The sequence below is a fragment of the Pagrus major genome, chromosome 16 (genome assembly GCF_040436345.1).
Source record: "Pagrus major chromosome 16, Pma_NU_1.0".
Lineage (NCBI taxonomy): Eukaryota > Metazoa > Chordata > Actinopteri > Spariformes > Sparidae > Pagrus > Pagrus major.
In genome coordinates this window covers 23715247-23739410 of record NC_133230.1, presented here as the reverse complement: position 1 = coordinate 23739410, position 24164 = coordinate 23715247, and the positions used below count along the sequence as shown (strand labels likewise).

Genomic DNA, 24164 nt, shown 5'->3' with positions numbered 1-24164 from the left:
CTTGTTTGTTTTCCTCCTCAGTGTGAAGCCAAGTGTGATGCTCAACATGCCGAATTGATGTCATCTAGTGGCTATAAATGGAACTGGAATAATATTTTCTTTCTTTTTTCCCAGGAGATCAACCTGAAAATGACAAACCTGAACACTCTCATCATGGTTGGACAGTAAACACAAGACGACCATGGAAGGAGACAGCATATTGAACTCCACTGTGAACACTACAATGGACATCCACCTGGTCACTCACAGTCTCTGGGAGGTGATCACCATTGCGACTGTGTCGGCTATCGTCAGCCTCATCACCATTGTGGGGAATGTCCTGGTGATGCTCTCCTTCAAAGTTAACAGCCAGCTCAAGACAGTGAATAATTACTACCTGCTGAGTCTGGCAGCTGCTGACCTCATCATCGGTGTTTTCTCCATGAACCTGTATACCTCTTATATTCTGATGGGCTACTGGGCCTTAGGGAACCTCGCCTGTGACCTGTGGCTGGCGGTGGACTATGTCGCCAGTAACGCCTCCGTCATGAACCTGCTGGTGATCAGTTTTGACAGATATTTTTCCATTACCAGACCTCTCACCTACAGGGCCAAACGGACTCCCAAACGAGCTGGGATCATGATAGGTTTGGCCTGGCTGGTGTCACTCATCCTGTGGGCCCCACCTATTCTCTGCTGGCAGTACTTTGTAGGGAAAAGGACTGTCCCTGAGAGACAATGCCAGATCCAGTTTTTCTCTGAGCCTGTGATAACATTTGGGACAGCGATTGCTGCCTTTTACATCCCTGTGTCAGTCATGACAATCCTGTACTGTCGGATCTACAAGGAGACGGAGAAGAGGACCAAAGATCTGGCCGAGCTGCAGGGGATTAACTATCCCACAGACACTGGGGTCACCCAGCCTCAGAAGACCATTATCAGATCCTGTTTTAGCTGTAAATTAAGGTCAACTTCACATGACAGGAATCAAGCCTCTTGGTCCTCCTCCAGCAGAAGCAACGCTGCCAAATCAGCAGCCACCACCAATGACGAGTGGTCCAAAGCTGGTCAGCTGACCACCTTCAACAGTTACGCCTCCTCTGAGGATGAGGACAGACCCGTGTCTCCGGGAGGCTTCCAGCCCTCCTTCAGGAACCAGGCCTGTGAGACCATCAAGAGTGGAGTGGGCAGTGAGAGTGAGCAGCTCAGCAGCTATGACGAGGATAGCTTCTTCCAGACACCACCGAAGAGCAACTCCCAGAAGGGCAGCAAGTGTGTGTCCTACAAGTTCAAGCCTGTGGCCAAAGACGCTCTCGTGGAGCACCACAGCAAAAACGGAGAAACCAAAATGGCGTCCTCGACGTTCTCCTCGGCCGAGTCCATGAGCGTTCCGTCCACCTCGTCGACGTCCAAGCCCATAGATGCCACGCTGAAGAACCAGATCACCAAGAGGAAGAGGATGGTGCTGATCAAGGAGAGGAAGGCAGCTCAGACTCTCAGCGCCATCTTGCTGGCCTTCATCCTAACATGGACGCCTTATAACATCATGGTGCTCATTTCCACTTTCTGCTCAGACTGCATTCCTCTCTCACTCTGGCATCTAGGTTACTGGCTGTGCTACGTCAACAGCACCGTCAATCCCATGTGCTACGCCCTTTGTAACAAGACTTTCCAGAAGACCTTCCGTATGCTCTTACTTTGCCAGTGGAAGAAGAAAAGGATCGAGGAGAAACTATACTGGTACGGACAAAACCCAGTGGTGAGCTCCAAACTGACATGAACTATTGTTTTTTTTTAAGATGGTGTATGATTATGGCTGTAAATTATATGTTTGTATTATTGATCTTGGCTTTATGAACCTGAACTCTACATATTAGATGATATCAAAATAGAAAAAATACTATATGAAGGAACTGGTATGATTTCTAGTGTTGCTCATTAATCAGTAGGTCTGCTATAGTGTATGTTAATTACTTCTCCAACTTTGGAAATGAAACAACATTATAAAACTGTCCCAATATAATCAGTGACACTGTAAATAGATTCTTGAACATTAAAAATACCTGTATTTTCCCCTGATGCTCTTATGCAGGAGATGCCATTAATAAACACAGAGTATTTCATATTGTACTGTATTTGTATTCAAGACGCACAATTTGATATTTCTGATGCCATGATAAAATTGCCCTGATCTAATACTTAACACTGTTTATTGGCTGAATAGTATTAAAGGTCCCATATTATGCTGATTTCCAGGTTCATACTTTAATTTTTGGTAAATGTTACATACTTTAATGGATAAAAAACAACATTTTCCTCAAACTGCCCGTTGCACCATCTCTATTCGCCCTCTGTCTGAAGGGTCCGTTTCGGTGCCTCTCTCTTTAAGGCCAAAAATACCTGTCTTCTCCGATTCGTCAGCTCTCACAGGCCTGAACATGCCTGAGCAGGCACCGCCCACCATGTTTCTGCATCAGCTTTGCTGATGTTTTTGCAACCCAGGCTGTGCTAAGGACATAGATCATATTCATATGGCGTCCATTTTGCTCTGATGTCATGGTCAGGGTAGCAAATGCTGGGATAATGCTACGCTGCTTTTTTTTCCATGTTGCAAGTTGTATAAATGTAGGGAATCTGATAAATCAATATCATTTCACTGCTTCCCGATTTCCTTTGATCAGCAACTGTACAGAGAATGGATACTGAAACATTGAGCCATTTTTCAACTAACATTGGCAGTCAATCACTTCTTAGCTAACATTACCGTTTACAGTATTGTCAGAATGTCTATGTTTATAACACTTGCAACTTGAAACACAGTAGTACAACATTTGAGCTTTGAGCTTGGGAGTGTGATGTTGGAGGGAAATGGCCACAGTGTGATTATGGTCTATTGTTGAGAGCGGTGTCTGTATGGTTATGACATTACAATCTTATGGAAGTTGGAGGTCGGCTAGTTTAAAGGCACAATTTCTGAATATGGGCTGTGTCCATTTCTGAGTCTTTTGGTGCTTCACCGTTTGCAATCAAAAGAGACAGGAAATCTCACTTTCTACAATATGGGACCTTTAAAAAAACGCCAGGATCCTCCCCCAACTTGATGCTCTTACACCCAAAATGTAGGTGTTGTGTTTGTGTTGAGGATGCACACTTTGGAACTGCTATTTTATTTTAAAGGGCTAATACGTGTCGTCCTGATGTCAGAATCTGCTTGCTAAGTCAAGATTGTAACTCGATGATAATCAAAGCCTTTTCACATGTGCCAATGTCATTTGTCAGATGAGTGAATATCAATTCAACTTCATTGTTTTTCACATCACACATTATACATTTTCTGCCCAGAGTAATGACACCAAAAGTTACAGAAATTAAGCTTAGCCATTTTATTAATACTACATGACAAACTTGCTAAACAATGTTTACAATAGGAAAAGTGTGGAGGATTCAAGAGCACACATGGTTTATTATTGATCTGTTTATTACTCTTCATCCTCAGGATATTTTGTTTTCTTTGAGTATTGATATACAGTATTTGTTTTCTCTGAATTACTGTTGCTAGATCAATATATCATCATGTCTTCATTGTATTTCTGGCAAACTTGTAATGTACTGTGGCAAAAATAAAATGTTGTTTGTGCAATGTTGTAAGCAGTGAATGGGAGATGACAGGCAAAAGATATTTTACATGTGTCACGAGCTAAAATGTCATGAAACACTGTTTTTGTAACTGTGATGAACCAGAAATCTGCACTTGCAACTTGGGGAATGAAAGAGACGCTTTGCTTCATGTTAGTGTGTGATGGAAACAAAGCTAGATCTAAAACCGTACTGCATTTTTATACTGTGTTCCAAGTTTGTGATTCATTTTTTGTTCTTTTCAGTATTTTGTGATCATGTCCATGCATTTCTGAATAAAACGTGGTGAATTTGACGTCCAGTTTGTTGCAAAGAAAATCTAAAGAAACTAAACTCTTGGCCCTCAGTAGCTGCCAAATCCAGTGTCATTCATTATCACCAATCAGGAGATTGTCCTCCTCATAGCTCATCCTTCTTGCAGTCTCCACTCTGAATCAGTTTGAATGTGTCTGCAGGTCTCACCATCATCCATGCATACTTGCACAGCCGCTCCTTGTTGCAGTCCTTCTGCCAGTAGATGACGTTCCTGCGATTGAGGTTGGCACCAGCGCAGGCATCGTACCACCACCCTCCTCCCGGCACCCCTTGAAACTCCAGCTTCGCACAGTTTTGGAAGTAGTTGTCGTTGTCTCTGTCTTTAGTGGTGAATCTCTGGTTGTCATGCAGGTAGTTCTCTGTGTCCAGTGTCAGAGCGTCTACAGCCGTGCCCTGGAACAACCCCAGCCTCAGTCTGTATGCTGATGATTCATCCTCCACCAGGACTGGATCATACTCCCCCATCTTGGTGATGGCGTCTCGGTCCACCAGTTTCACTCCAAGTTTATAGCGCCCAGGGCCGCGGGTGAGCTGATGAAGGTATTCATTCCCAAGCCAGTGATCGCTGGTTACATGCCCAAAACCGAGCTTGTACTCCACCCAGGTACGATCGAAATTCACGCTGCTGTTGACGGTGATGTGCTGCACCACGGTCCAGCCTCCCTCCTGCATGGCACAGTAGGCCACGATGGCGGAGTCGCGCGGTTGGATCAGGTACACCCCGTCTCTGGCCTGGCCTGAAGATGTCATCAGCATTTCATGGCAGTCTCTGGGTAGCACTGTTGATCAAATTAATATATTAGCTTTCAATAAGTAAAGGTTAATTACAGTGACTTCCTTTAGCATGTCTTTACCCTCCAAACATAAAAAGACTGTTGGTGAGTAAAAGATTGGTGGGCTGGGAGAAAACTTAGAAAACTTAACATAGCAGTAAAATGAGGGTTTACATACCATTGTGTTTTCGACAGATATTGAAATAAATGAATTAAAATTATGACTTGATATTTAGCCGGTGCCCAACAAGCATGTTCCCTTAGGTTGGAAGAATGTGATTTGGCTATTGCACTTAGCCATAGTCTGATTTTGATAATATTGCAAATAATTGTGCAGCTCTAACTGATACTACTCTTCTGTGTGTCTGTTAAATATGAACAACTAGGAGACAGTTCACTGCTTGCTACTGCTTTACTGACAGCTTAGCACAAAGACTGGAAAAATTGGATATATCCAGCCTTATTATGTCCAAAGTTGATTAAGAAATACATTTTGTTTGTTGATCAATTTGTGTGTCAATTGAATTAAATCAGAATTAGCATGTTGGTGTGCAAGTGTTTCTCAATGCCTCAGATAAACATTGTAAAACCCTGATCAACTGCAAAACATTTACAACTGTTTGTCTGACAAGATCTCACTAAGATACACAAATCACCTCATTCAAAGCCCTTATCATTGATGAGTCACTGAGCAATTTGAGTCTACAGCCTGGAATCTGACCCACACCCACAGGAGAATTGGATTATCTAAGATAAAGACAATTTGGCATTTTAAAGCAATTACAGGGCTGAGTTTGGAGGATTCAACACAGGTCATGTGCATTTCATTCCTCAAGAACTGTGAGCAAAGCAAAAAGAGGAGTCAAATTGAAAGTGAAAGCGCACACAAATTAATACCTCTCATTCCTCGGTTCAGGACCAAGTGATGTTCATCTGGAGGAATCATATTCAGGTTCTCAGCCTGGAGATGCTTCATGTCAACTGCAGCCACGCTGAGCAGCAGCAGGGCCACTGCTGGCAGCCAGTCACTCAAACACTTCATCCTTCACGTTTGCCAGCTGCCAAACCAACAGTGTTTAGTCAACAGTGTGCCAAACTTCTTTTGAAATTCAGTGAACTTAATAAAGAACACACAACCTCTGCTGAAAAACATAAATGGAAGATATCTTGAAATGTAAAGCAACGTGCTTACCGTCAGTACAGCCACATGTATACGGTGACAGAAATATGTTGTTCTCTGTACCCAAATCTTTCCCCACACTCCTGTTGTATTAGTCGCCACTGACTGAATGAAAAGCACAAGCGGTCGACTGCGGAGTTCACATTCAAAGTTCACTTAAATCCTCTCTGTGTCCCAGTCACAGCTGGACTTCAACCTCAGCTTCACATCACAATGACACCAACCCTCCACTTATCTGTGTCAAGTGAGATAAATGGAGAGATATGAGCTCTAGGCAAACCCAGAATCTCTGACTTACTTAAATCACTTCAGGACTGAATGAGGTTGAAGTCCACATGAGACCGAATTGTTTACTGAAATGTGTTGCTGGAGATTCAACAGCTTATTTTTCCACCAGTTGTTTCACCCAACTGTACTTTAACCTGAAGTAAAGTACAGTATTTCCACAGAAGTGTGCGATTTGCGTTTGCATTAATAAAACAGAGACATATCAGTGTTGTTTTCTCCCACAGAAGGTGATTACACTCTGTTTTTGATCTAAATAATGTTTATTTCAACACCACAACATTTAAAATCTTAAATACAAACTTTATTCATCACAGATTGTGCCATTAAAGGGAATAGATGCTCACAATATATCAGTCAAACTAAGTTCTAGGATTCATTCTTACATTTTCCTAAAAAAAAAAAGATCTCGATCATAATTACAACATACTTGGTCAATGAAAAGACAATGATTCAATTTACAGTATACTGCACAGTCTCTGTACTTCTGTTCAAGTTGTCCTGTATGGTAATAAATACATAAAACTCGACAGGCATCACCTTACAAGCTAAAAGGCACTTTTCTGTGGAAACAACAGCAGCTCCGGTCTAATGATTCGACTAAAGATTCTTGAGTTTTTTTATCGGGGCTGCTACCAAAGAAAAAATGTGTTGTGGTTCTTCTTTGCCGTCAAGTAAGTTGAGACAGGAAGGAATCAATGACCTGAGGAAAAAGATAATTTTATTTTGTATAAGAAAATTCAAAGCCATTAGTTACTGACAGTGGTGATGATTTGATTTTACATGCAGCACTGACCTTTGCCATGTCTCCTGCAGTCCCTGGAACGGATTTCAGCAAAGGTTCCTGATGCCATAACTCCAATAACTGCTGATTAAAGACCTGGAAATTTCTGCAACAAAGTGGCAAATTCTTACAGTTTTCAAGTGGTGGTGCACAGGTGGTTTAGTGTATATACTGTATTCAAAAGGTCGAGGGATAGAGGGTGGGGGTGATTACAGCTATATGTCTATTTATGCAGTTTTATGTTATTTTGTTTACAGTGTCCTACGATTAAGATTAATATACACAGCTTTTTTCCATTCTTTAAAAGGTGCAATATGTAAGAATTGTCAATTCATGCTCAAAACAAATAAGGGGCAGTATATCACCAGGTAAAAAAATTAAAAAAAGGTTATTGCTTCACATTCTGTTGATAATTTAAGTTAATATTTGAATGTTATAAACTTAAATTCTTACATGTTGCGTCTTTAAAGTATCTCACATTTCATAAAACACAGCAACACTTACTTATCCGATGGAAGTTTAGTCGATCCACGATAGCCACTTGCTCTCAGTTCCTCGCCCCAGTTTTTCAAAACTGAATTTATCCACTTTAAACCAACAGTAAGATATCTGTGAGAAACAAAGACAACCTTAAGTAATTTGCAGATCTGCACAGTAACTATTCTGCTACTCTGCGTACACATATGCCCATCATATGTTTGATTCTTTGGCAAAAACAAAACAGTTCATTAGAGCAGGAATACTCACTCTTCATATGGATTTGTGAGGACTTTCTTCACTAAAGGAAAGAGGTCAACACAACAGCCAATAGTGATCCTGGAAGAATCTTCATCAATACTGCAGAGAAAAGTTGATTCAATTAACATTTAGTCCACTTGTAGCCTGTGCTGCTCAAACTTTTGCAAAATTTAGGACACTCACCTTTTGCTTATCAGTGGGAGAAAATCAACAAACACACCAATATCTTGGATCCTGTACAAAGACAGTGACAAATATGTAACAATATTTCAAATTCCAGTGAACGTATTGCGTGATAAATCTTTGAAAACCAACTACACACTACATACAGTATACGTACCTCAGGAAGTATGTCAACAGCTCTCCTACATTTCTCTGCCAGAGTGTTAAAGACACTTTCAGTCTCAGATTTCTTCCAAAGAGCACATCAGTCATTGTGCTGTGATCCCTTGTGAGCTGAAAAACATTGTTAGGCTCATATCTTATCTGCATATTAATAACAAAGTATTACCAGAAATACAGTCTGAGCTGTGACAGTATGTCTGACCTCAGTGAGCGTACAGTAGTCGGCTTGTTCAGAACCAGTTCTACCAGTCCTGTGGTTGTTATTGACATTTAGCGGAAACTCCCAAGGGTCCATGTCAAATATCTCCTGTTGCATGTCCTGCACGCACTTCATCTCGTTCTCCTTGTTTGCAGCATCACAAGCCCTCCCGGTCCCGAGCTGCTTCCTCCGAGCCACAGTCAGATGGTGGGTCTTCCTCTTACATGACACAACCCGCTTCACTCTGCCTGGGTTGTGGCTAGAGCGACTCACTGGAAACCTGGGCAGTGTGCAACGTTCAAGCATTACGTTGAAAGCCAAAACACATTATGCACTGGCTGTCATGTGACAGCAAAATTAGAAGGCCTACCTCTTTTTGTTGAAGTCCTCCACCTGCATTTAAAAATACATTTTGCATGGTGATTAATTAAACAATTAGGAGGTGTAGCATATAGAAATGTGTGTGTGAGAAGGTGTCACCCATCTCACCTCGTTTGTGTTTCCCCCATGAGTATAGGTCACCCTGTACTGGGATGCATCCTGCTGAAAGGCATTTGCAAGATTTGGGTAGTCACCGTCTTCACTGTTGGAGTCCATTACACCTAGAGACAGAGAAGCCCCTTTTCATCAGTTATAGTGCATTTTTTATACCTAATCAAATACATTTAAACACACACAGTCAGTTCAAGTCAAGTCTGCACAATAAGATGATTACAATATGGTTTATGTATCGCAATATATTTATTATTCACAGCATTCAGCAACATTTATTATATCTTTAGGTGGCAAAAATATGTTAAGCCAGTATAGTAGGAACTCATAAATAATGGGAGAGGTTGTTTAAAAAAGAATAAAGTTTTAATCCTCCAGACTGACAGGCTTTCCAGGCTTAACATACTAAAACACAATTTCCCACAATCCACGTGGGCATCCTCTAGGCATGACGTAGCCAGGAACTGCTCCCGGACCCACAGCTGAGTGTTGCCGTGAGTGTTTTCAGCGACTAATTTGAAAATGTGGCGAACTTATTCGGGCCAGAATGTGTTTGAAGCTTTTGGACAGCTTTATTCGTTTTCTTTAAACTGTTAAGTTTCGCTCGGAGACAAAACTAGAGAGATTTTTTTATTGCGCGTAGCACGTTAGCTGCGTTCACAGTTACAACCTTTTCTGTCGCAAGTCGCAGCAATTTATAAATGCGTGACCACACTTAAGGTGAAGCAAATAAGATATCCTAAGTGGTGTACTCACCTTGTTTACCATTCCTAATGAGCGACAATAGAGTTAAACCTTCCCTGTGATTCTGTCAGGCGACTGCTAACAAGCTTACGTCCAATTTAAACTGATAATACCGCCCAGTATGAGAGAATAAAGCATCCTATTCATAACCCGGTCTGTGTAGTGTGCGACCTCTAGCGACTCTTGAGATATTAAACGGTGCACAATTCAAACCAAACACCTCGTTAGAGCAGTGGGCAACATGTGTGGTTTTAAACATGCTCCCAGTCAGCTGATCTAGACACATTTAACCAGAGAGGCAGTTACCAGAACTGATGGATCAGCTGGTTTCCTGTTTTGACCCTAATCAATTTTTGCTTTTTGCACTTCATGAGCCCTGACCCTGACAGTGCCTTTATCCTGGCCAGTGAGGCATATCAGCTGTTTGCCTTTGCACTTTATTGACCTGAGGCAGGCTGTGGCTTGTGTTGGCTAATCCCTGCTGCACTTGGGCTCACTTTGACAGCAGCAACTTCCCTGAATGCACAATGAAAAACAACATCAGCTGCTTTTATCGACACATCATCTCTTTCCGTTTTGCTTTCGCTGACTCTGCTGTTTTTGGTTCTGCACTTTCATCCAATGTAGAGGTCCTCATCAGAGGCCGAGGCACGGTCTGCGTGTGTGACTGCATAAACTGGCGTTGAGGTCAGGTAGGAGATTTTAAGGCTGTACTGTTATATAATTTCTAAATAGGCCCTTGGTTTTATATCAACAGACTCAGTCATGTGATGTTTTGTATGAAAGCTCTGAACATCATGTGACTAAATTGTTTTATTTTCTGGGCGTGTGTTGCTTCTGCACCTGCAGCTCAGTGTTAAAATGGTGCCTATTCATGCTGCCTGTGCTTTGTTAAGCCTCGCACCCCTGTTGGTGCTTGGTGTTCCTCCCATCTGGACCCAGCCAGAGCAGGTGCACCTCTCTTATCCAGGTAAGTGTTTGAACCTTCTTCCTCTGCCTCATGTGTTTTCATTTAGGGACACAATCCCCCCCGTCTCTCTCTGTAATACAAACCAGTATCCAGGTCATGTGATTTGCAGATTCACAGATGTTTTGTACAAATAACTCAATAGTATAATGATTAAAAGCACTGGTGTATGTAAGCTCTGCAATAAGTCTCACTGAAGCTCAGAATCACTTTCAGTTATCTTGTGTTTCATGTAAGGCACTGATGATATTTCCTGCAACAGCAACATGTCTCTGTGCACGCTGTAAGTCAGGTTAAATACACCAGATAATTGCCTCAACTTCCATACATTTTGCTGATGTTACTGTACCCTCAGTTCACACAGAGTCTGTGCAGCATAAACGTTTATTCGTTCATTCCTCGCGAAGGTGAAACATGGTAGTCATTAAATGAGTTGATGTCTCGGTGAAATGAGTACCTGGCCAGTCGTCAGCTTATCTTGCCAGCAGCAAGATCAAAAGCACCACTCTTGTGCAACGTCAGCCTTTTCATAAGCATCTCTTGGCTTTGATAAACGCATCGATAAGTGAATCCAGTTGTTCTGTCAGATCAATCCGCATCACGATCTCAATAAGTGGGCTTTTCTTCACAGGAGTGCCAGGTTCCATGGTTGTGACCTGGACCACCTTCAATAAGACAGAGAGCAAAGTGGAGTATGGCCTTCTGGGGGGTCGGCTCTTTGAGATGAGCGCCAAAGGTGACGCCACTCTGTTTGTGGACTCAGGAGAGGAGAAAAGGAAGATGTTTATCCACAGAGTTGCTCTCACAGGCCTCAAACCGGCTGTTTCTTATAGTGAGTGGAGCTTTGATATTACATCCTCTTTGTCAGATTGTTTCTCCATATAAACATGTTTTTCTAATTTCAGCGTACCACTGTGGGAGTGATGAGGGCTGGAGCGATGTGTTCTTCTTCACTGCCCTGAATGACAGCACTAGTTTCAGTCCCAGGTTTGCACTCTACGGAGACCTGGGCAACGAGAACCCTCAGTCTCTGGCTCGGCTGCAAAAGGAGACGCAGCTTGGCATGTATGATGTCATCCTGCACATAGGTGAGCTCCACATCGATAGAAATGTAACAATCATTTTTACTGTAAAAGCAGTAAAGAGGCATTAAGCGTTATCAGCTGTTGTTTAAGGCGTTAGTCATCCACAGATACCTGGCACAACACAAATGTGTAGTGAAGAGGTAATACATCATGATGGTAATAACTGTAATCAGCATAATGATACCTATTTATCATTTGTATGTTTTGCTTTTGGACGGTGTGGGTTAGATACCGGTCACCTGCTTGCTCCATCACTTCACAGTTGACAAAATAATGTCAATGAATAGGTGGGCAGTAGAATCTAAACAAAATATGGGTAAAAAATCAGACTCAGTCTCTGACTCTCTTGCTTTTGTCTCGTGTCGCAATTTCTTGCCAGGGAATAATAAGAAACATAATTTTTCTTCTCCTTTTAGTGGCTTGTCAAATGAAACACAGACTTAAATGCTATTTTACAGCTAATTTACAACTTTAGGGAGAATAAAACTACTTGTTTGCCTCATAAAGCAGACCTATTCAACTGGAATGGTGGGCCGAACGCAGACCCTTTAACAACCTCATTCTGGCCCTTGGATCATTTTTTTAGTAGGCTTATTAGCCCATTTATTAGTTCTGTCTGTTGCTAAGCACAAACATACTCTTATTTCAGTTTAAACCCAGGATGTTTAAGCAGAGAGAATTTATGGGAATCAAACTGACATCCTACTTGTAAGATTAAAAATGGTGAAAACTGATAAAAACAAGCAGAGGAAAAAACTTGTTTCCACAAATTTTAATTTTGAGTTTTCCAGGTCAGACGCAGGGAATGTAAAAGTCTCGCCCCTTGGCACTTTATTTCTTTCAAATATGGCCCTTCGGAGAAAGTAGTTTAACAGGCCTGCATTCGTCATTTATTAAAGGAATAGTTTGACATGTTTGGAAATATACTTAATTGCCTTCCATGCTGAGAGGTAGATGAAAAGATTGATACTAATCTCCTGGCTGTATGCTAAATATGTAAATGCATCTTCTCATCTAACTCTTAGTAAGAAAGTGATTAAACGTATTTCCCAAAATGTTTGACCATTACATTAAGCCTTGTCACTATAATACAATCTGAGTTGATTGACAAAATGATTAACAAACTGAGAAACAAACTTCCAAGTAAACACAACTTTTAACACAAGTAAACACAATTTATTTGGGATATTCTGGCACAGTGCACCAAAGATATATTGTTGTTACCCTATGCTGTGGGAGAGTAACAATCTAAATAAAAAACACAGATCTGTTCTAATCTGGAGATGTTCTTGTTGTTTTACAGGGGACTTTGCCTACGATATGCATGAGGTACTTTACTCTTCTTTCTTTACAATATAATGAACTCTGATCACGCTTGTGCTCAGTTAAGGTCACTGACAGCAAATTTCTTTCATCAATAGCATATATTCTTAAAGCCTCTGAAATATTCCACTAATTCCACAGTGACAGATGAGAAAAGCCACTCTACCTTTCTCCACTGCGCTTGCCCTCAGACTCACCACTATTTATTATCAGTGCATAAAAAGGCTCTCAGCTGTGGTTGAGACACACAGCTTATGATTAGCATTACTGTGAAATGCCTTAATCCTGCGGTGAAAGACGAGAGTTGGGCTCATGTCGCTCAAGTATTTCTTGAATAAAAAAAGCACCATTTAAACCACAAATCATGAGTCCCAATAACATTTTCGCTCATCTGAAAACCTCCCAGCTGTCATTTTTGATACCTAGCGGACATACTGGTGACCTTGTCTTGGTTGCTAATATCATTTCTCCTGAATAGAGGTCCTTTTATTATTCAGACTTTTTTTCTAAATAAAGAGAAATGCTAAATGCAATCAGCAGACTACTGCGAAAATTAATAACCATAATTTATCTGGGCTGCGTCTTTTGCTGGAATGTGCTAGTACATCCTGCGGCTTCACTGATATTATAAATAGAAAAACAGAACATTTTGTCTGAAAGGTCATAAATGGCTGTGGCAGGTAAAAGCCATCAGTGCAGACATGAACCGCAGTGTTTTTAAAAGCCGTGTAGAAAAAAGGAAAAAAACTCTCCTCTGGTTTCAGTGAGGTTTGTTTGGTAGGCTGATGATGCATTCCTCAAACTGTCTGGAAAATGGACTAGCATAGTTTTCAAAACTAATTTGGCTGAATATTGGCAGATGGAGAAAAATGAAACATTGTTGTCTAGCGGGAAATTTTGGCTTCGTGTTTACCAGCTGAATGAAATTATTCCAGGACAATGCCAGGATTGGTGATGAGTTCATGAGGCAGATCCAGTCCATTGCAGCCTATGTGCCCTACATGACCTGTCCAGGCAACCACGAGGCCACATAGTAGGTGGATTTTCATTTCCTCTCACTCTATTTGACATTTGTTCAGCAGCTATATAGGTTGCTTAGTCAGTCGGGCGGGCAACAAAAATTTCCACTGCCTTGGCTGCAAAAGTTTTCATCCTAGGAAGCAAAAACTTGCCTGGGAGGGGGCCTGTTGCAAAAAGGTGCATATCCTTTATATTGATTAACAGACTTGCACAAGATTGTGTGGAAAAGTCAATCACAAACTAAAGGACAATTGATTAACTGTTCATGTCAATTTGCTTAAAGGGGCTGTGGCAGTGAGTGTGGCCTATAGCAAGAAGAAGTATAACTTCTAGACGGATTCACGTTTGTGAAGGTGTGTGGATTCGAAGGCATCAACACGTGGTTGCCTTCATATTTGGTGAAAAATTGTTTCTTACCAGCGACCGCTTCAAGAGAAATTCATAGCCAGTGAGTCAACATGGAAGCTGCCTGACTGTTTTCTTTTTTATTTACATTTTTATGCCACATTCTGTTCTGGGGCAGAGTTATAATCAATGGGTTTTGGACAAAAACAGCAGTACATTCTGTTTTCCATATTGGGGAGCAAGATGTGCCAGACAACCCCTGACAAATTGCATTCAGAACTGACTACTGTAAATGTAAAGTGTGTGTGCACGCATGTGTTTTTTGGGGGGGTCAGCCGCAGTTTTTCCGCTGTAAAGAACAATCTTCGGTCTGCCGAAAACTCTTCACTGTACCATCAGAACATATGGGAGCTATTTGGGTCTCCAAAGGCTGGAGCAGCGTCAGGAACCACCAACATCTAAACAAGGCAACACTCTCCAAAACAAACATTTATCTGACTGGGAATCATCAGCTCTCACTATCTGTTTTTCAGTTCCCACAGACAGCCCGTGGTGGTGGTGGGAAGTCTGTCTGTGTTTTGACTCATCTCCACTGAATGTGTTGTTCACATTAAGTCTGGGAAATGTCCTGGTCTAAGGCACAGGGCAGTGAGGAAGGAACAATTTAGCGACTCATTGATTGATTGTCATTTTTCAAGCAAAAATCCTAAAAATCTGCTGGTTCCAGCTTCTCAAATGTGAGGAGTAGATGCTTTTCTTTGTCTAACATGCCAGAACATTGAATTTCTATTAGTTTCTGACTATTGGTCAGAACACATAATTTGAGCTTGGTATCTGAGAAATTATGGTGCAAGATAAAATGTTGAATTGATTAATGGAAAAATGATCTGCATATTAGTAGATAATAGAGCTGTACCTTATGTCATTTTTTACATTCAAAGCTTCTACTGAGGTTTTCGAATAAAGCTTTGAATGTCTGTAGTCATATTTTAATCCTCAAACGAAAGCTTCAGTTTGAATGAAGCAATTCGATTTAGTCTTTTTAGTTAAATCAACGTTCTTTAATGAATATATCCGAACCAAACTGGGTTTTTTCTACAGTTGTTGGTATGAAAGGGATGTTGTCTTGATGGAGCACCGACAGAATACATAATAAACCCCTCAAGTAGTTACTGTAATAGTATTTGAGCCAAATTAGATTTATTGTCATTATGGTACTATAAATGTGTTTATGTTGCTTTTAGACTGCCTCATAAAGTATGAGGGTGTGCCTACTGTAAGTGGCAAGCGGAAAAGGAAACAGCTTTTGATCACAGTGAAAATGTTGTTTTTGAAAGGATAAATGCCAACAAATATAGGATCCGAAAATGCCCAAAATGTTAACGAAAGTGAGAAAACATTCCTGGATCCGTCCCTTTTATCTGGATACACACCAAAAGTTAATGGGGTCTATTCTGTCCCGAGACCCTTCCTCCATCCAAGTTTCATGGAAATGCGTTAGTAGTTTTTGTGTAATCGTGCTGACAAACCAACAAACAAATGGACACAGGTGAAAACATAACCTCCTTGGCCGGGGTAATGAAGCAGAACATTTTGTTAGATAAAAACATGTTAGTTTTGGAAATGAATACATCTATCTCTTTTTAAATAAATGAGCTGGAAATGAAATCTGATTCTACAAATAGCATGACACTAATAATGTTAGTGTAGCCTAATCTGCATCTGCAACAGTGCAGAAATGCCAGCATTTGAAAGATGTAGAATTTAAATCTCAGTGTGATGAATGAAGCTTCGAAGCTTAAACCTGTTCAGTACAGCCCTAGTTGATCATAGTCATTTGTTGCAACACTAAACAGGGTAGCAGCCTTCAGTGCTTCTGTTCATGTAGCGAGTTGTACACTGATATTCTGACATATTGATATTGCGCTTTTGACGAGTTTTTAATGTAATTTGAGTGGTTTTGATCAATGAAAATATACCACCACTGATGTAGTTTGATACAATATAATACTCTACCTTGTGAGTCAAATCTTTTCAGTCCATTTCACTGTTATTTTCTGGGTTAAGTTCAATAGTATTTTGTGGATGATGATTAAAGACGTCCAACAGATGCCTTAAATTCATCAGATCAGCAGCTAATGTTTACCTAAAGTTCAAGCACATTTGCTGGAGTTGGTTGTAACATTTAGAGAAGCCTGATCTTGCACCATAATATTTACTTGCTGCCGCTAAACTGACTGGGACATCTCTCGCCTGGCCTTGCCATGTGCAACGCGACTACAGCCTGGTCTCTATTAAGGAGCTGCTCACAGTAGTCTCTTTTTCTTGGCGCCGCATCTTGACATAAGAACCTGATATCAAGAACCATTTTGCTCGCTGCATTACATAACCAGAAGCCCTGCTCCGCTCTCCCTCTCCTATACCTAAATGTGTATTTTGTTCTGTGGTGATATTCCCAGGATCTGGCCCCTGCTTTTTCTGCCTTGCGCTCTGTTGTCCTCTCCTCCCACTACACTTCTCTGTTCCCCTCTCTTTCCAACCTCAAAACCTAATGGGTGAAAGGCAATCGAAACAGGGCCGACCACAAACGTTTTCAGTCAGCATTCCAGCAGGATGAGAACAGTGGATCCACTGAAGATGCCCCAATCAAGACTGTCTTTGTTCACCATGCACAATATGGCACATCAGGCCCTTGGAGGGACAGCGAAGTAACCGTTGCTGTTTGAAACAAAGTCTTGTGATGGGAGTCTGTGACATGCTTCCTGAAGACTACAACTGGTTCGTAACGACTGGATTAAGCTCATCAGATGATGAAAGGGGAAGACATGATGAGGAGGGAAAGTTTTGTTGGGTCAGTTTAAGAGTCGGGTTGTTCACATTGGATTTGACAGCCACCAGATTTTTATCTCTGTCTTCTTTTAATGGAAAGCAAACACGCATGGAATCAAGCGTGCTTTGAGTTGCAGAGGATGACTCACATGTTGGTCTCCCAGCGTACAGATTAATGAAACAAATATAAGCTTATCGTCTTTGCACCACAAAAGGAGAGACTTTAAAGCCCGCTGTTGGCTTTATTTCTCCAGGCTAATCCTTTCCCTGAGGTAATGCCCAGTTATATCACTCTGTTTGGCTCTGTTGAGAGCGTGTGTATTATTTCAGGGCATAGAAAATTGATTGTTTATTGCTACTAAGTGGATGGTGCCTTCCCAGATCCCTCTGCATGTTTGCTGATACCATTCCTAGCCACAAGATGGGAGTATGAACTCAACTCATGACTGTTCCTGGTTTAGTGCCATGACTGATGACTCCAGATCGTAACTGATTTCCACAGGAGCAGATGTGACCTTTGAGCTTACATTAATTGTATGGTTGGATTAGGATATACTGAAATTTTCAGTTGATGCATTTTAATAAATGATGTGGTTCTTGTATAAAATATATTTCCTAAAAATCAGGAGTTAAGTATTTCAATATTTGATTGTCAAGAAGTATTTTGGGGTGATAATAGTAATAAAGACACCTAAACAAAGGATTCTTCTTCATGCTGAGTGATGACAACACTCAAGTCAACAAGTCTCATTAAACTCTTAGATGTATTCTCCTTTTGTGTCCCAGCCCCTCACTTTGACCTCTGACCCTCTGGTTTCTAGTTCTCCCTAACCCTACATTAACCCAGTCAGTGCAGAATATATGTAAAGAATTTAGCCTTTTTTCTCTTCTTTATGTCAGATAAGAAAACAGTCGTCCCAATCACCTCACTTAGTTAATGGCCCGTTGAGAAGATTGGCTCCTGCCTTCATGCTGGAATGAAAAACTGAAAAGAGACTGGCGGGTTGGCGTCAGTGTGAGCTTTCCATGAAAGTGTTTTTCCCTTCTGCATGGTGCACCCATTGTAATATTTGAGGTGCACTGGTTTAAGATGGATGATGGTAGAAGAACGACGTTCCCACTTTTAATATGTGGCTCAGTAAAATGACCAATACCCTTCACCTCGAGAAAATATGATTCTCTCTGAAGAGTAGAGAGTCACAATTTAACAAGACCTGGCTGCCCCTCATCTGTTACTTGGACGCACTTTGTGTAGTGACTGTCCATTATTACTTTTCATCCTTTGTTTTCATTATTTTCCACCGCAACCTTTTTTATTTAATACTACGCACTGAGCAGAAAGGAAGGGAGGGTAGGTGAGTGTCTTAACAGTCTTTCCTTTCTTATTTTCACAATGAATCAATGCCGAAAAATCCTACGAGTTGGAAAGTTTGAATTATAAAAGTTTGCATTTGAAGTCCACCTCTAAAGATGGACTAGTGAGTGGATGAGTCTCCAATGACATTAAATCTCCCCAACAACCTCTGTCAGCCACTTCTTAGCAACTGCCTTTTTTAAGACACGTTAAAGCTTCTCAGTTCACGTTCGGTATTTACTGACCCCATTTTATGTCATAGAACAAATCATAAAAATGTATTTCAGGCATCAAACCCAAAACCCATTCAGAAAACCCATTGAACTCATGGGAAAGAAGTGCATTTTTGGGGTTTTAGGACTCATTCCTGCAGCCGCATATAGTCCAAAACCCAAAGACTCTTCATTTACTTTCATAAATAACATAAATAAAGCAAATCTTACATTTAAGCCCATAAATGTTGACATTTTTGCTTAAAAATTACTTGATTTCAAAATAATCTATATCAAAATAGTTTGCAACTAATTTTCTTTAATCACAGCGGCTCTAGTGATTGATTGTATAGTTTGATGCATTTCAAAGAGCAAAGAAATTTGTGGCAGTCATTGCGGTAGCAGTGGATTGATCACTACAAGCAACCTGCTATATCTGGATCAAGTAGGAACCACCACAACTCAGTGCTGAAACGGTTGTGGAATAGCCTCTAATGTGATGCAACTGGTCGTTGGATGTAAAATTACAGTGCTCTTTAAAGATGTCATGGTTTTGAGAGGGGTATATTTAGCTGCCTGTTTTCTTGATTGACAGGTGTAGTACTCACAGCCTCAGTGGCTCCTACTCGCTCACCCCGTCTCGGCTCCACCCAGGCTCCCCCGCACCGGCCCAAATTTTTTGATTATGCAGCTCCAGAAACTGACCATGATGTAAAGCTTCAAAACATCCCATCAGAAAGGGCGATGTCACCGAGGCTACGTCCATGTTTTTCTGCAGCCTTTAATTTGGAGATGCAGCCACTGATAGCCTGGCTGGAGCAAAGTGTACGGTTTCTCAGAACATCTAAAACTGGCGCTCTCTCTTTCTGTCTTTCTAAACTTTGGGGCAGATGTCACCACCACAGTTTGATGGTCATCTTTATCCGATGATATACCACCCGGAGTTTCCTGCCAAGTTAAAATAAGACCCGAATAGTGACCTAAAACAAAAGAAATCCACCGAAACTAGGCAGTTATTTTGAGATTGCTGGTTTATAGCTTAGCTGAGAATTATCTTCAGTATATTGTGAAAAGACTGCAGTTGAGCTGTTGTTTGAGATCTGGTGTAGACACCACAAAATAAGAGAGGGCAGAAGCTTGAAGAGTTAAATGCTGTTTCTTAGACATTCAAAGAACGTAGATTGTATGATGTGTCTGTCTAACTACCCTTTCTCTTCTTGTTTGTGCACAGTAACTTCTCAAACTACAGGAATCGCTTCAGCATGCCGGGCAAGACTGAGAGCCTGTGGTACAGGTGAGAAAGGGAGGAGAAAATTTGTCAGTTTCCATGAATAAGTTAGAAAGTTGTTGCTTTAGTTATGACGTGCTTAAGCTGGTGAAAGAACCACAAGCAGTTTTGGTGAATCCAAAGCGGGTGCTAGCTGCACACACACAGAGCCAGGAAAATAAATCATCTCTTTTCCAACAAGGAGCCCCATGTGAAGTATCATGTGCAGGTTTTCTAAACCTCCTACTGTATTTCAGTGAGCATTAATGAGCTCCCTTCTCTTAGTTTTGTGTGCCTCCTATCTAAGGGACATGGTGACTACACAAAGGAGCTATACATCTGATGGGGTGACTCATCGCCCATTACAGACCTCCTCCTCTCAGACAGTAAGATAATACCTTGCTAGACCACAGGCCAGCTGCCCACTTCACAGGCCAAGACGCAGACAGGCCTGCTGGCTGAGAGCCCTTTTCTTATGTGCACGGTTAGGAACAAGAGGGGGCTGACACTGGAGAGGCGACTGAAATCCCGCAACTGCTACTGGAAAGTGTTCAGAACATGCAGTACACATGTACAGAACACATGCTTTTCCATTAACCCTGCAGAGTTGATTCACTTAAGTGGACCTGGCCCCACATTCAACAGCAAAATGTCAGGGACTACAACATCGCCTGGATGTTGGAGTATTTCTCACACGATGTGGGATTTAAAGAGAGGCCTGTTGTTGCTTTTCTGCTGGCTTTCAGCATGCTTCCTCTACTGGGTCAGAGCCGTGTATCATTTTAACGATGTGTGTCCGCAGCTGGAACCTGGGGTCAGCGCACATCATCTCCCTCTCCACTGAGGTTTATTTCTACCTTGAATTCGGCCTAGACCTCCTCTTCAAGCAGTACGAGTGGCTGAGGAAAGACCTGGAGGTTAATGACTGCACCGGTTACATGTGTTGATGATGGCTAAGTGCTCTCCTTTGTTCCCACACTTGCACTCTCTTTTTTCCACTTTAGCACTTTCAAAGTTGTCCAATTTTCTCCTTGTACAATCTACAGTTTTCTCATTCTGTTAGAAATAAAATCTCTCTCTCTGTCTGACACATTCTTACATATGCATGTCTTCTCCTAAACCAGGAGGCCAACAAGCCAGAGAACCGAGCAGTGCGACCCTGGATCATCACAATGGGACACAGACCCATGTACTGCTCCGATGACGACCAGGACGACTGCACCAAGTTTGACTCCCTTGTGTGTAAACCACAGAATCCTATCCATTCATTCATACACTTTATCTAATGCACACAGCGCCCTAAACTACACTGCAATAGAAAGCATTGGTGATCAAGAACCAAACTCATACGAATGACAGGTAGTTTTATAAGAAGCATGTACATCAGGGCTATTCAATTACAAATTTGATTGGACCAGAGTTTAAAACCAGGAAATGTTGATGGTACAGACATTTCCAGCAGCCTATTTAAAGCCTAAAATTCTGAATGTTATTGGTTAAGAAAAAAATGGATGCAGTCTGAGGTGTATGAATGGATATGTGGTGACTATGTACATCACACCTATAAGCATATGTTTGTGAGACATACCTGACATATTCATTATATATGTAGTTCATATATCTTGTCATTGATCAGATTTATGTGTGTTGGGCCACTCAGAGGTCGTTCTGGGCCGGATGTGGAGTACAGACCGCCAGTTGAATAAAAGGCCGAATGTGCACAGAACAAGAAGTCAAGAGAAGCTTTAAAGTCTGGCTCAGTAAAGGAGGATAATGCCACTCACACATCTGTTTAGTCTCAAGTGTGGAAAATCCTGTTGTGATGGCTTAGCTGCTCTCCTGATGGCAGCCATTTTAATCACAAAGCATAATTATCAATGCTTTCGTAACGCTTTAGTGATTCATTTTATTTGATTCCGCTAAGCAAAAGAAATTATTATCGTTACCTTATAACATTTTCTAAATTGCCTACAAAGGGCTCATTGTTTATGTGGCAGTGTGCGGACATCTGTATTGTTTTAGGTTCATCACATGAAAGTATTTGTAGAGTTCATTCTCCGCCGTGTTGCCCGACACTTTAATTACTCCTGGTAGCAGACGTGTCACGCTGGTTGCAAGTTGGCCCGTCCACATCGCAGCCCATAAGCACATTCAGTACAGTCTGCTGTCATAATCACTGTAATTTGGAACCAAATAGTTTCCACTTAGTCTGACTTCTGTCAGCACTTGGCTCTGTTTGGAGTGAGGCTGGCACGGGCACGATGGGGCTCCACCAGGTAGGGTTTCGTGCAGCAGGTAGTGTTTCGGACGTGACTGTTGGTTCATGCTGTCATTATTCCTCTCTGTTATATCTCAGGTCCGACTGGGATGGAACTCCACCAAACCTCCAGCTCCTGGTCTAGAGGATCTATTTTACCGCTATGGTATGAACTCTATTTGACAACCAGCTGTACGCTGCTAATGGGTGTTTAAGATCGCAAATTTGCACGCTCAGACAGACTAATGTCCTCACAGTTGCAGAGAGCAGAGCAATCCAAACATCCTTTATTAAAAAAGCAGGCGTTTGGTCTGGCTGACATCCTAACAGCCCATTTGTAAATGTTTTTCCTGTATTATATTTCTCAGACGTTTGTTTGTTGCATTTAATTATTCAACTTGTGGTGGAACTTTTGAAAGTTTTGGTTGCTCTGATGTTAAGCTTTTGTTGATTGCCGAGAAATCTCAAAATTAAATGGGCAGAGGATCTGAGAGACATTCAGATTACACAGCAAAATGTATTTAATTGAGCTGTTTGTGAAGTTATGTTTTTTGTGGAAAGTTGCTGACTATCATCAAATGTCTTTCACAGGAGTGGATTTGGAGTTGTGGGCGCATGAGCACACGTATGAGAGGCTTTGGCCTGTGTACGGTGACAAGGTCAGCGCCTGCATTATCAATTCACCAAGTTCTTACACCTATAGTGTTTTATAGTCAGTGAAAGAGACTTTTTGTGTTTTTCTCTTCAGGTGTGCAACGGGAGCAAAGAGCAGCCTTATGTGAACCCAAAAGCTCCTGTACACATTATCACAGGCTCTGCTGTAAGTACTTTCACATCACTGCGAACATTTTTCCATAATAGATCATTCCACAAACTGACAGCAGCATCAACAAAAACAATGTTAGCCTTTGTTCACTGTCCTGCCTGTGCAGCAGTTGCTCTGCCGCATGAGTTTAGCACCAGCTGTTCCTCTGGTTAAGTGTTTTCTGATGTGGTGGCGAGCAGCGCAGGGCATGCTTCGTCATCCGACCACAGAGGGGTTAGTCACTGGCATATCAAAATGTGGCCAGACTCACACCGAGGCGCAGCCACAGTTGTAAATGTCACACAGGGCTTTGTGGACGGAGCTGGAGAAAGGCATGTGGCTCATCACTAACAGGTTTGGTTAAATCGCTGTTGACTCCTCCACAGGGCTGCAGAGAGAGGACTGACAGGTTCAATCCAAACCCCAAAGACTGGAGCGCCTTCCGCAGCACAGACTACGGCTACACCCGCATGCAAGTGGTCAACGCCAGCCATCTTTACTTGGAGCAGGTCTCTGATGACCAGGTAAGGACACATGGAAGAACATGCACAAGCACAGCAAAGGTGAAAAGACACATTTGAGAGTATTGCTTGAATGATAAATACTTTTCTGTGTGTTGCAGTACGGCAAGGTGATTGACAGCATATGGGTGGTGAAGGATAAGCATGGCTTTGCTGCCTGGTTCTGAAGACTGCCATCCTTCAAAAATACTGCTCAGGGAATGCACTTTAAACTTAAAACAAGCACATTTTCAGCTATGGACCGATGATAAAAACTACACAAATTTCCTCCCTGGCCACTCAGCCTTTAAAATTAAGCGAATCACTCATTTAATTTCAAACTTTTTCAGCTTTGTTTTATCCAATAAGACGACCTCTTTATAATGATCATCTACTGTGAATCTATATAATGTAGCTGTGATTAGCTGTGAAGTGCTCTACTCGAAAACGTTTTGTAAAGGGCATCAAAAATTGTTTTATATTTGAATAAATTCAGTTTTTTACTTGAATCTCTGGATTGGTCCTTCTTCCAAAACCATCACTGCAGTTCATCACTGAAGTTTGACTTTAGTTTGTTTAGTTTTACTTTTCATCCACAGGTAGATTAAGGTACATTCCTCTCTGCATGAATAATCCATTGACAACAGACATAGACAGCTGTCAGCTGACAGTCTGGCAGACACCAGGCCTCATTCCCTTCTGAGCATATTTCATTTCAAATACCTGGAAA

The 24164-nt window shown here is 41.6% G+C and overlaps 4 protein-coding genes across 4 annotated transcripts; 2 read left to right on the top strand and 2 right to left on the bottom strand.

Annotated features, from left to right (window-relative positions):
* Window positions 1–108: 108 nt before the first annotated feature.
* On the top strand, window positions 109–1759 carry chrm5a (cholinergic receptor, muscarinic 5a). Its single transcript, XM_073484137.1, has one exon. It carries the CDS (start codon window positions 182–184, stop codon window positions 1757–1759), a length of 1578 nt encoding a protein of 525 aa, XP_073340238.1. The 5' UTR covers window positions 109–181.
* A 1588-nt stretch (window positions 1760–3347) lies between these two features.
* On the bottom strand, window positions 3348–6115 carry LOC141010508 (fibrinogen-like protein 1-like protein). The gene is made up of 3 exons (XM_073483492.1): window positions 5896–6115; window positions 5601–5761; window positions 3348–4709 (listed from the first exon to the last, which is right to left on the bottom strand). The coding sequence occupies exons 2-3, from the start codon at window positions 5743–5745 to the stop codon at window positions 4015–4017; spliced, it is 840 nt and encodes a 279-aa protein (XP_073339593.1). The 5' UTR covers window positions 5746–5761; window positions 5896–6115; the 3' UTR covers window positions 3348–4014.
* Window positions 6116–6441: 326 nt separating this feature from the next.
* Window positions 6442–9756, bottom strand: LOC141010163 (KATNB1-like protein 1). Its single transcript, XM_073483030.1, has 10 exons — window positions 9483–9756; window positions 8724–8836; window positions 8605–8627; window positions 8238–8514; window positions 8031–8146; window positions 7874–7924; window positions 7700–7789; window positions 7457–7561; window positions 6965–7058; window positions 6442–6871 (listed from the first exon to the last, which is right to left on the bottom strand). Exons 2-10 carry the CDS (start codon window positions 8829–8831, stop codon window positions 6839–6841), a joined length of 897 nt encoding a protein of 298 aa, XP_073339131.1. The 5' UTR covers window positions 8832–8836; window positions 9483–9756; the 3' UTR covers window positions 6442–6838.
* On the top strand, window positions 9193–23943 carry acp7 (acid phosphatase 7, tartrate resistant (putative)). Its single transcript, XM_073483029.1, has 15 exons — window positions 9193–9220; window positions 10098–10162; window positions 10320–10440; window positions 11069–11269; window positions 11343–11525; window positions 12826–12851; window positions 13781–13878; window positions 19837–19899; window positions 20675–20789; window positions 20997–21110; window positions 22229–22295; window positions 22721–22788; window positions 22878–22949; window positions 23321–23458; window positions 23557–23943. The coding sequence occupies exons 3-15, from the start codon at window positions 10332–10334 to the stop codon at window positions 23620–23622; spliced, it is 1320 nt and encodes a 439-aa protein (XP_073339130.1). The 5' UTR covers window positions 9193–9220; window positions 10098–10162; window positions 10320–10331; the 3' UTR covers window positions 23623–23943.
* Window positions 23944–24164: the final 221 nt, after the last annotated feature.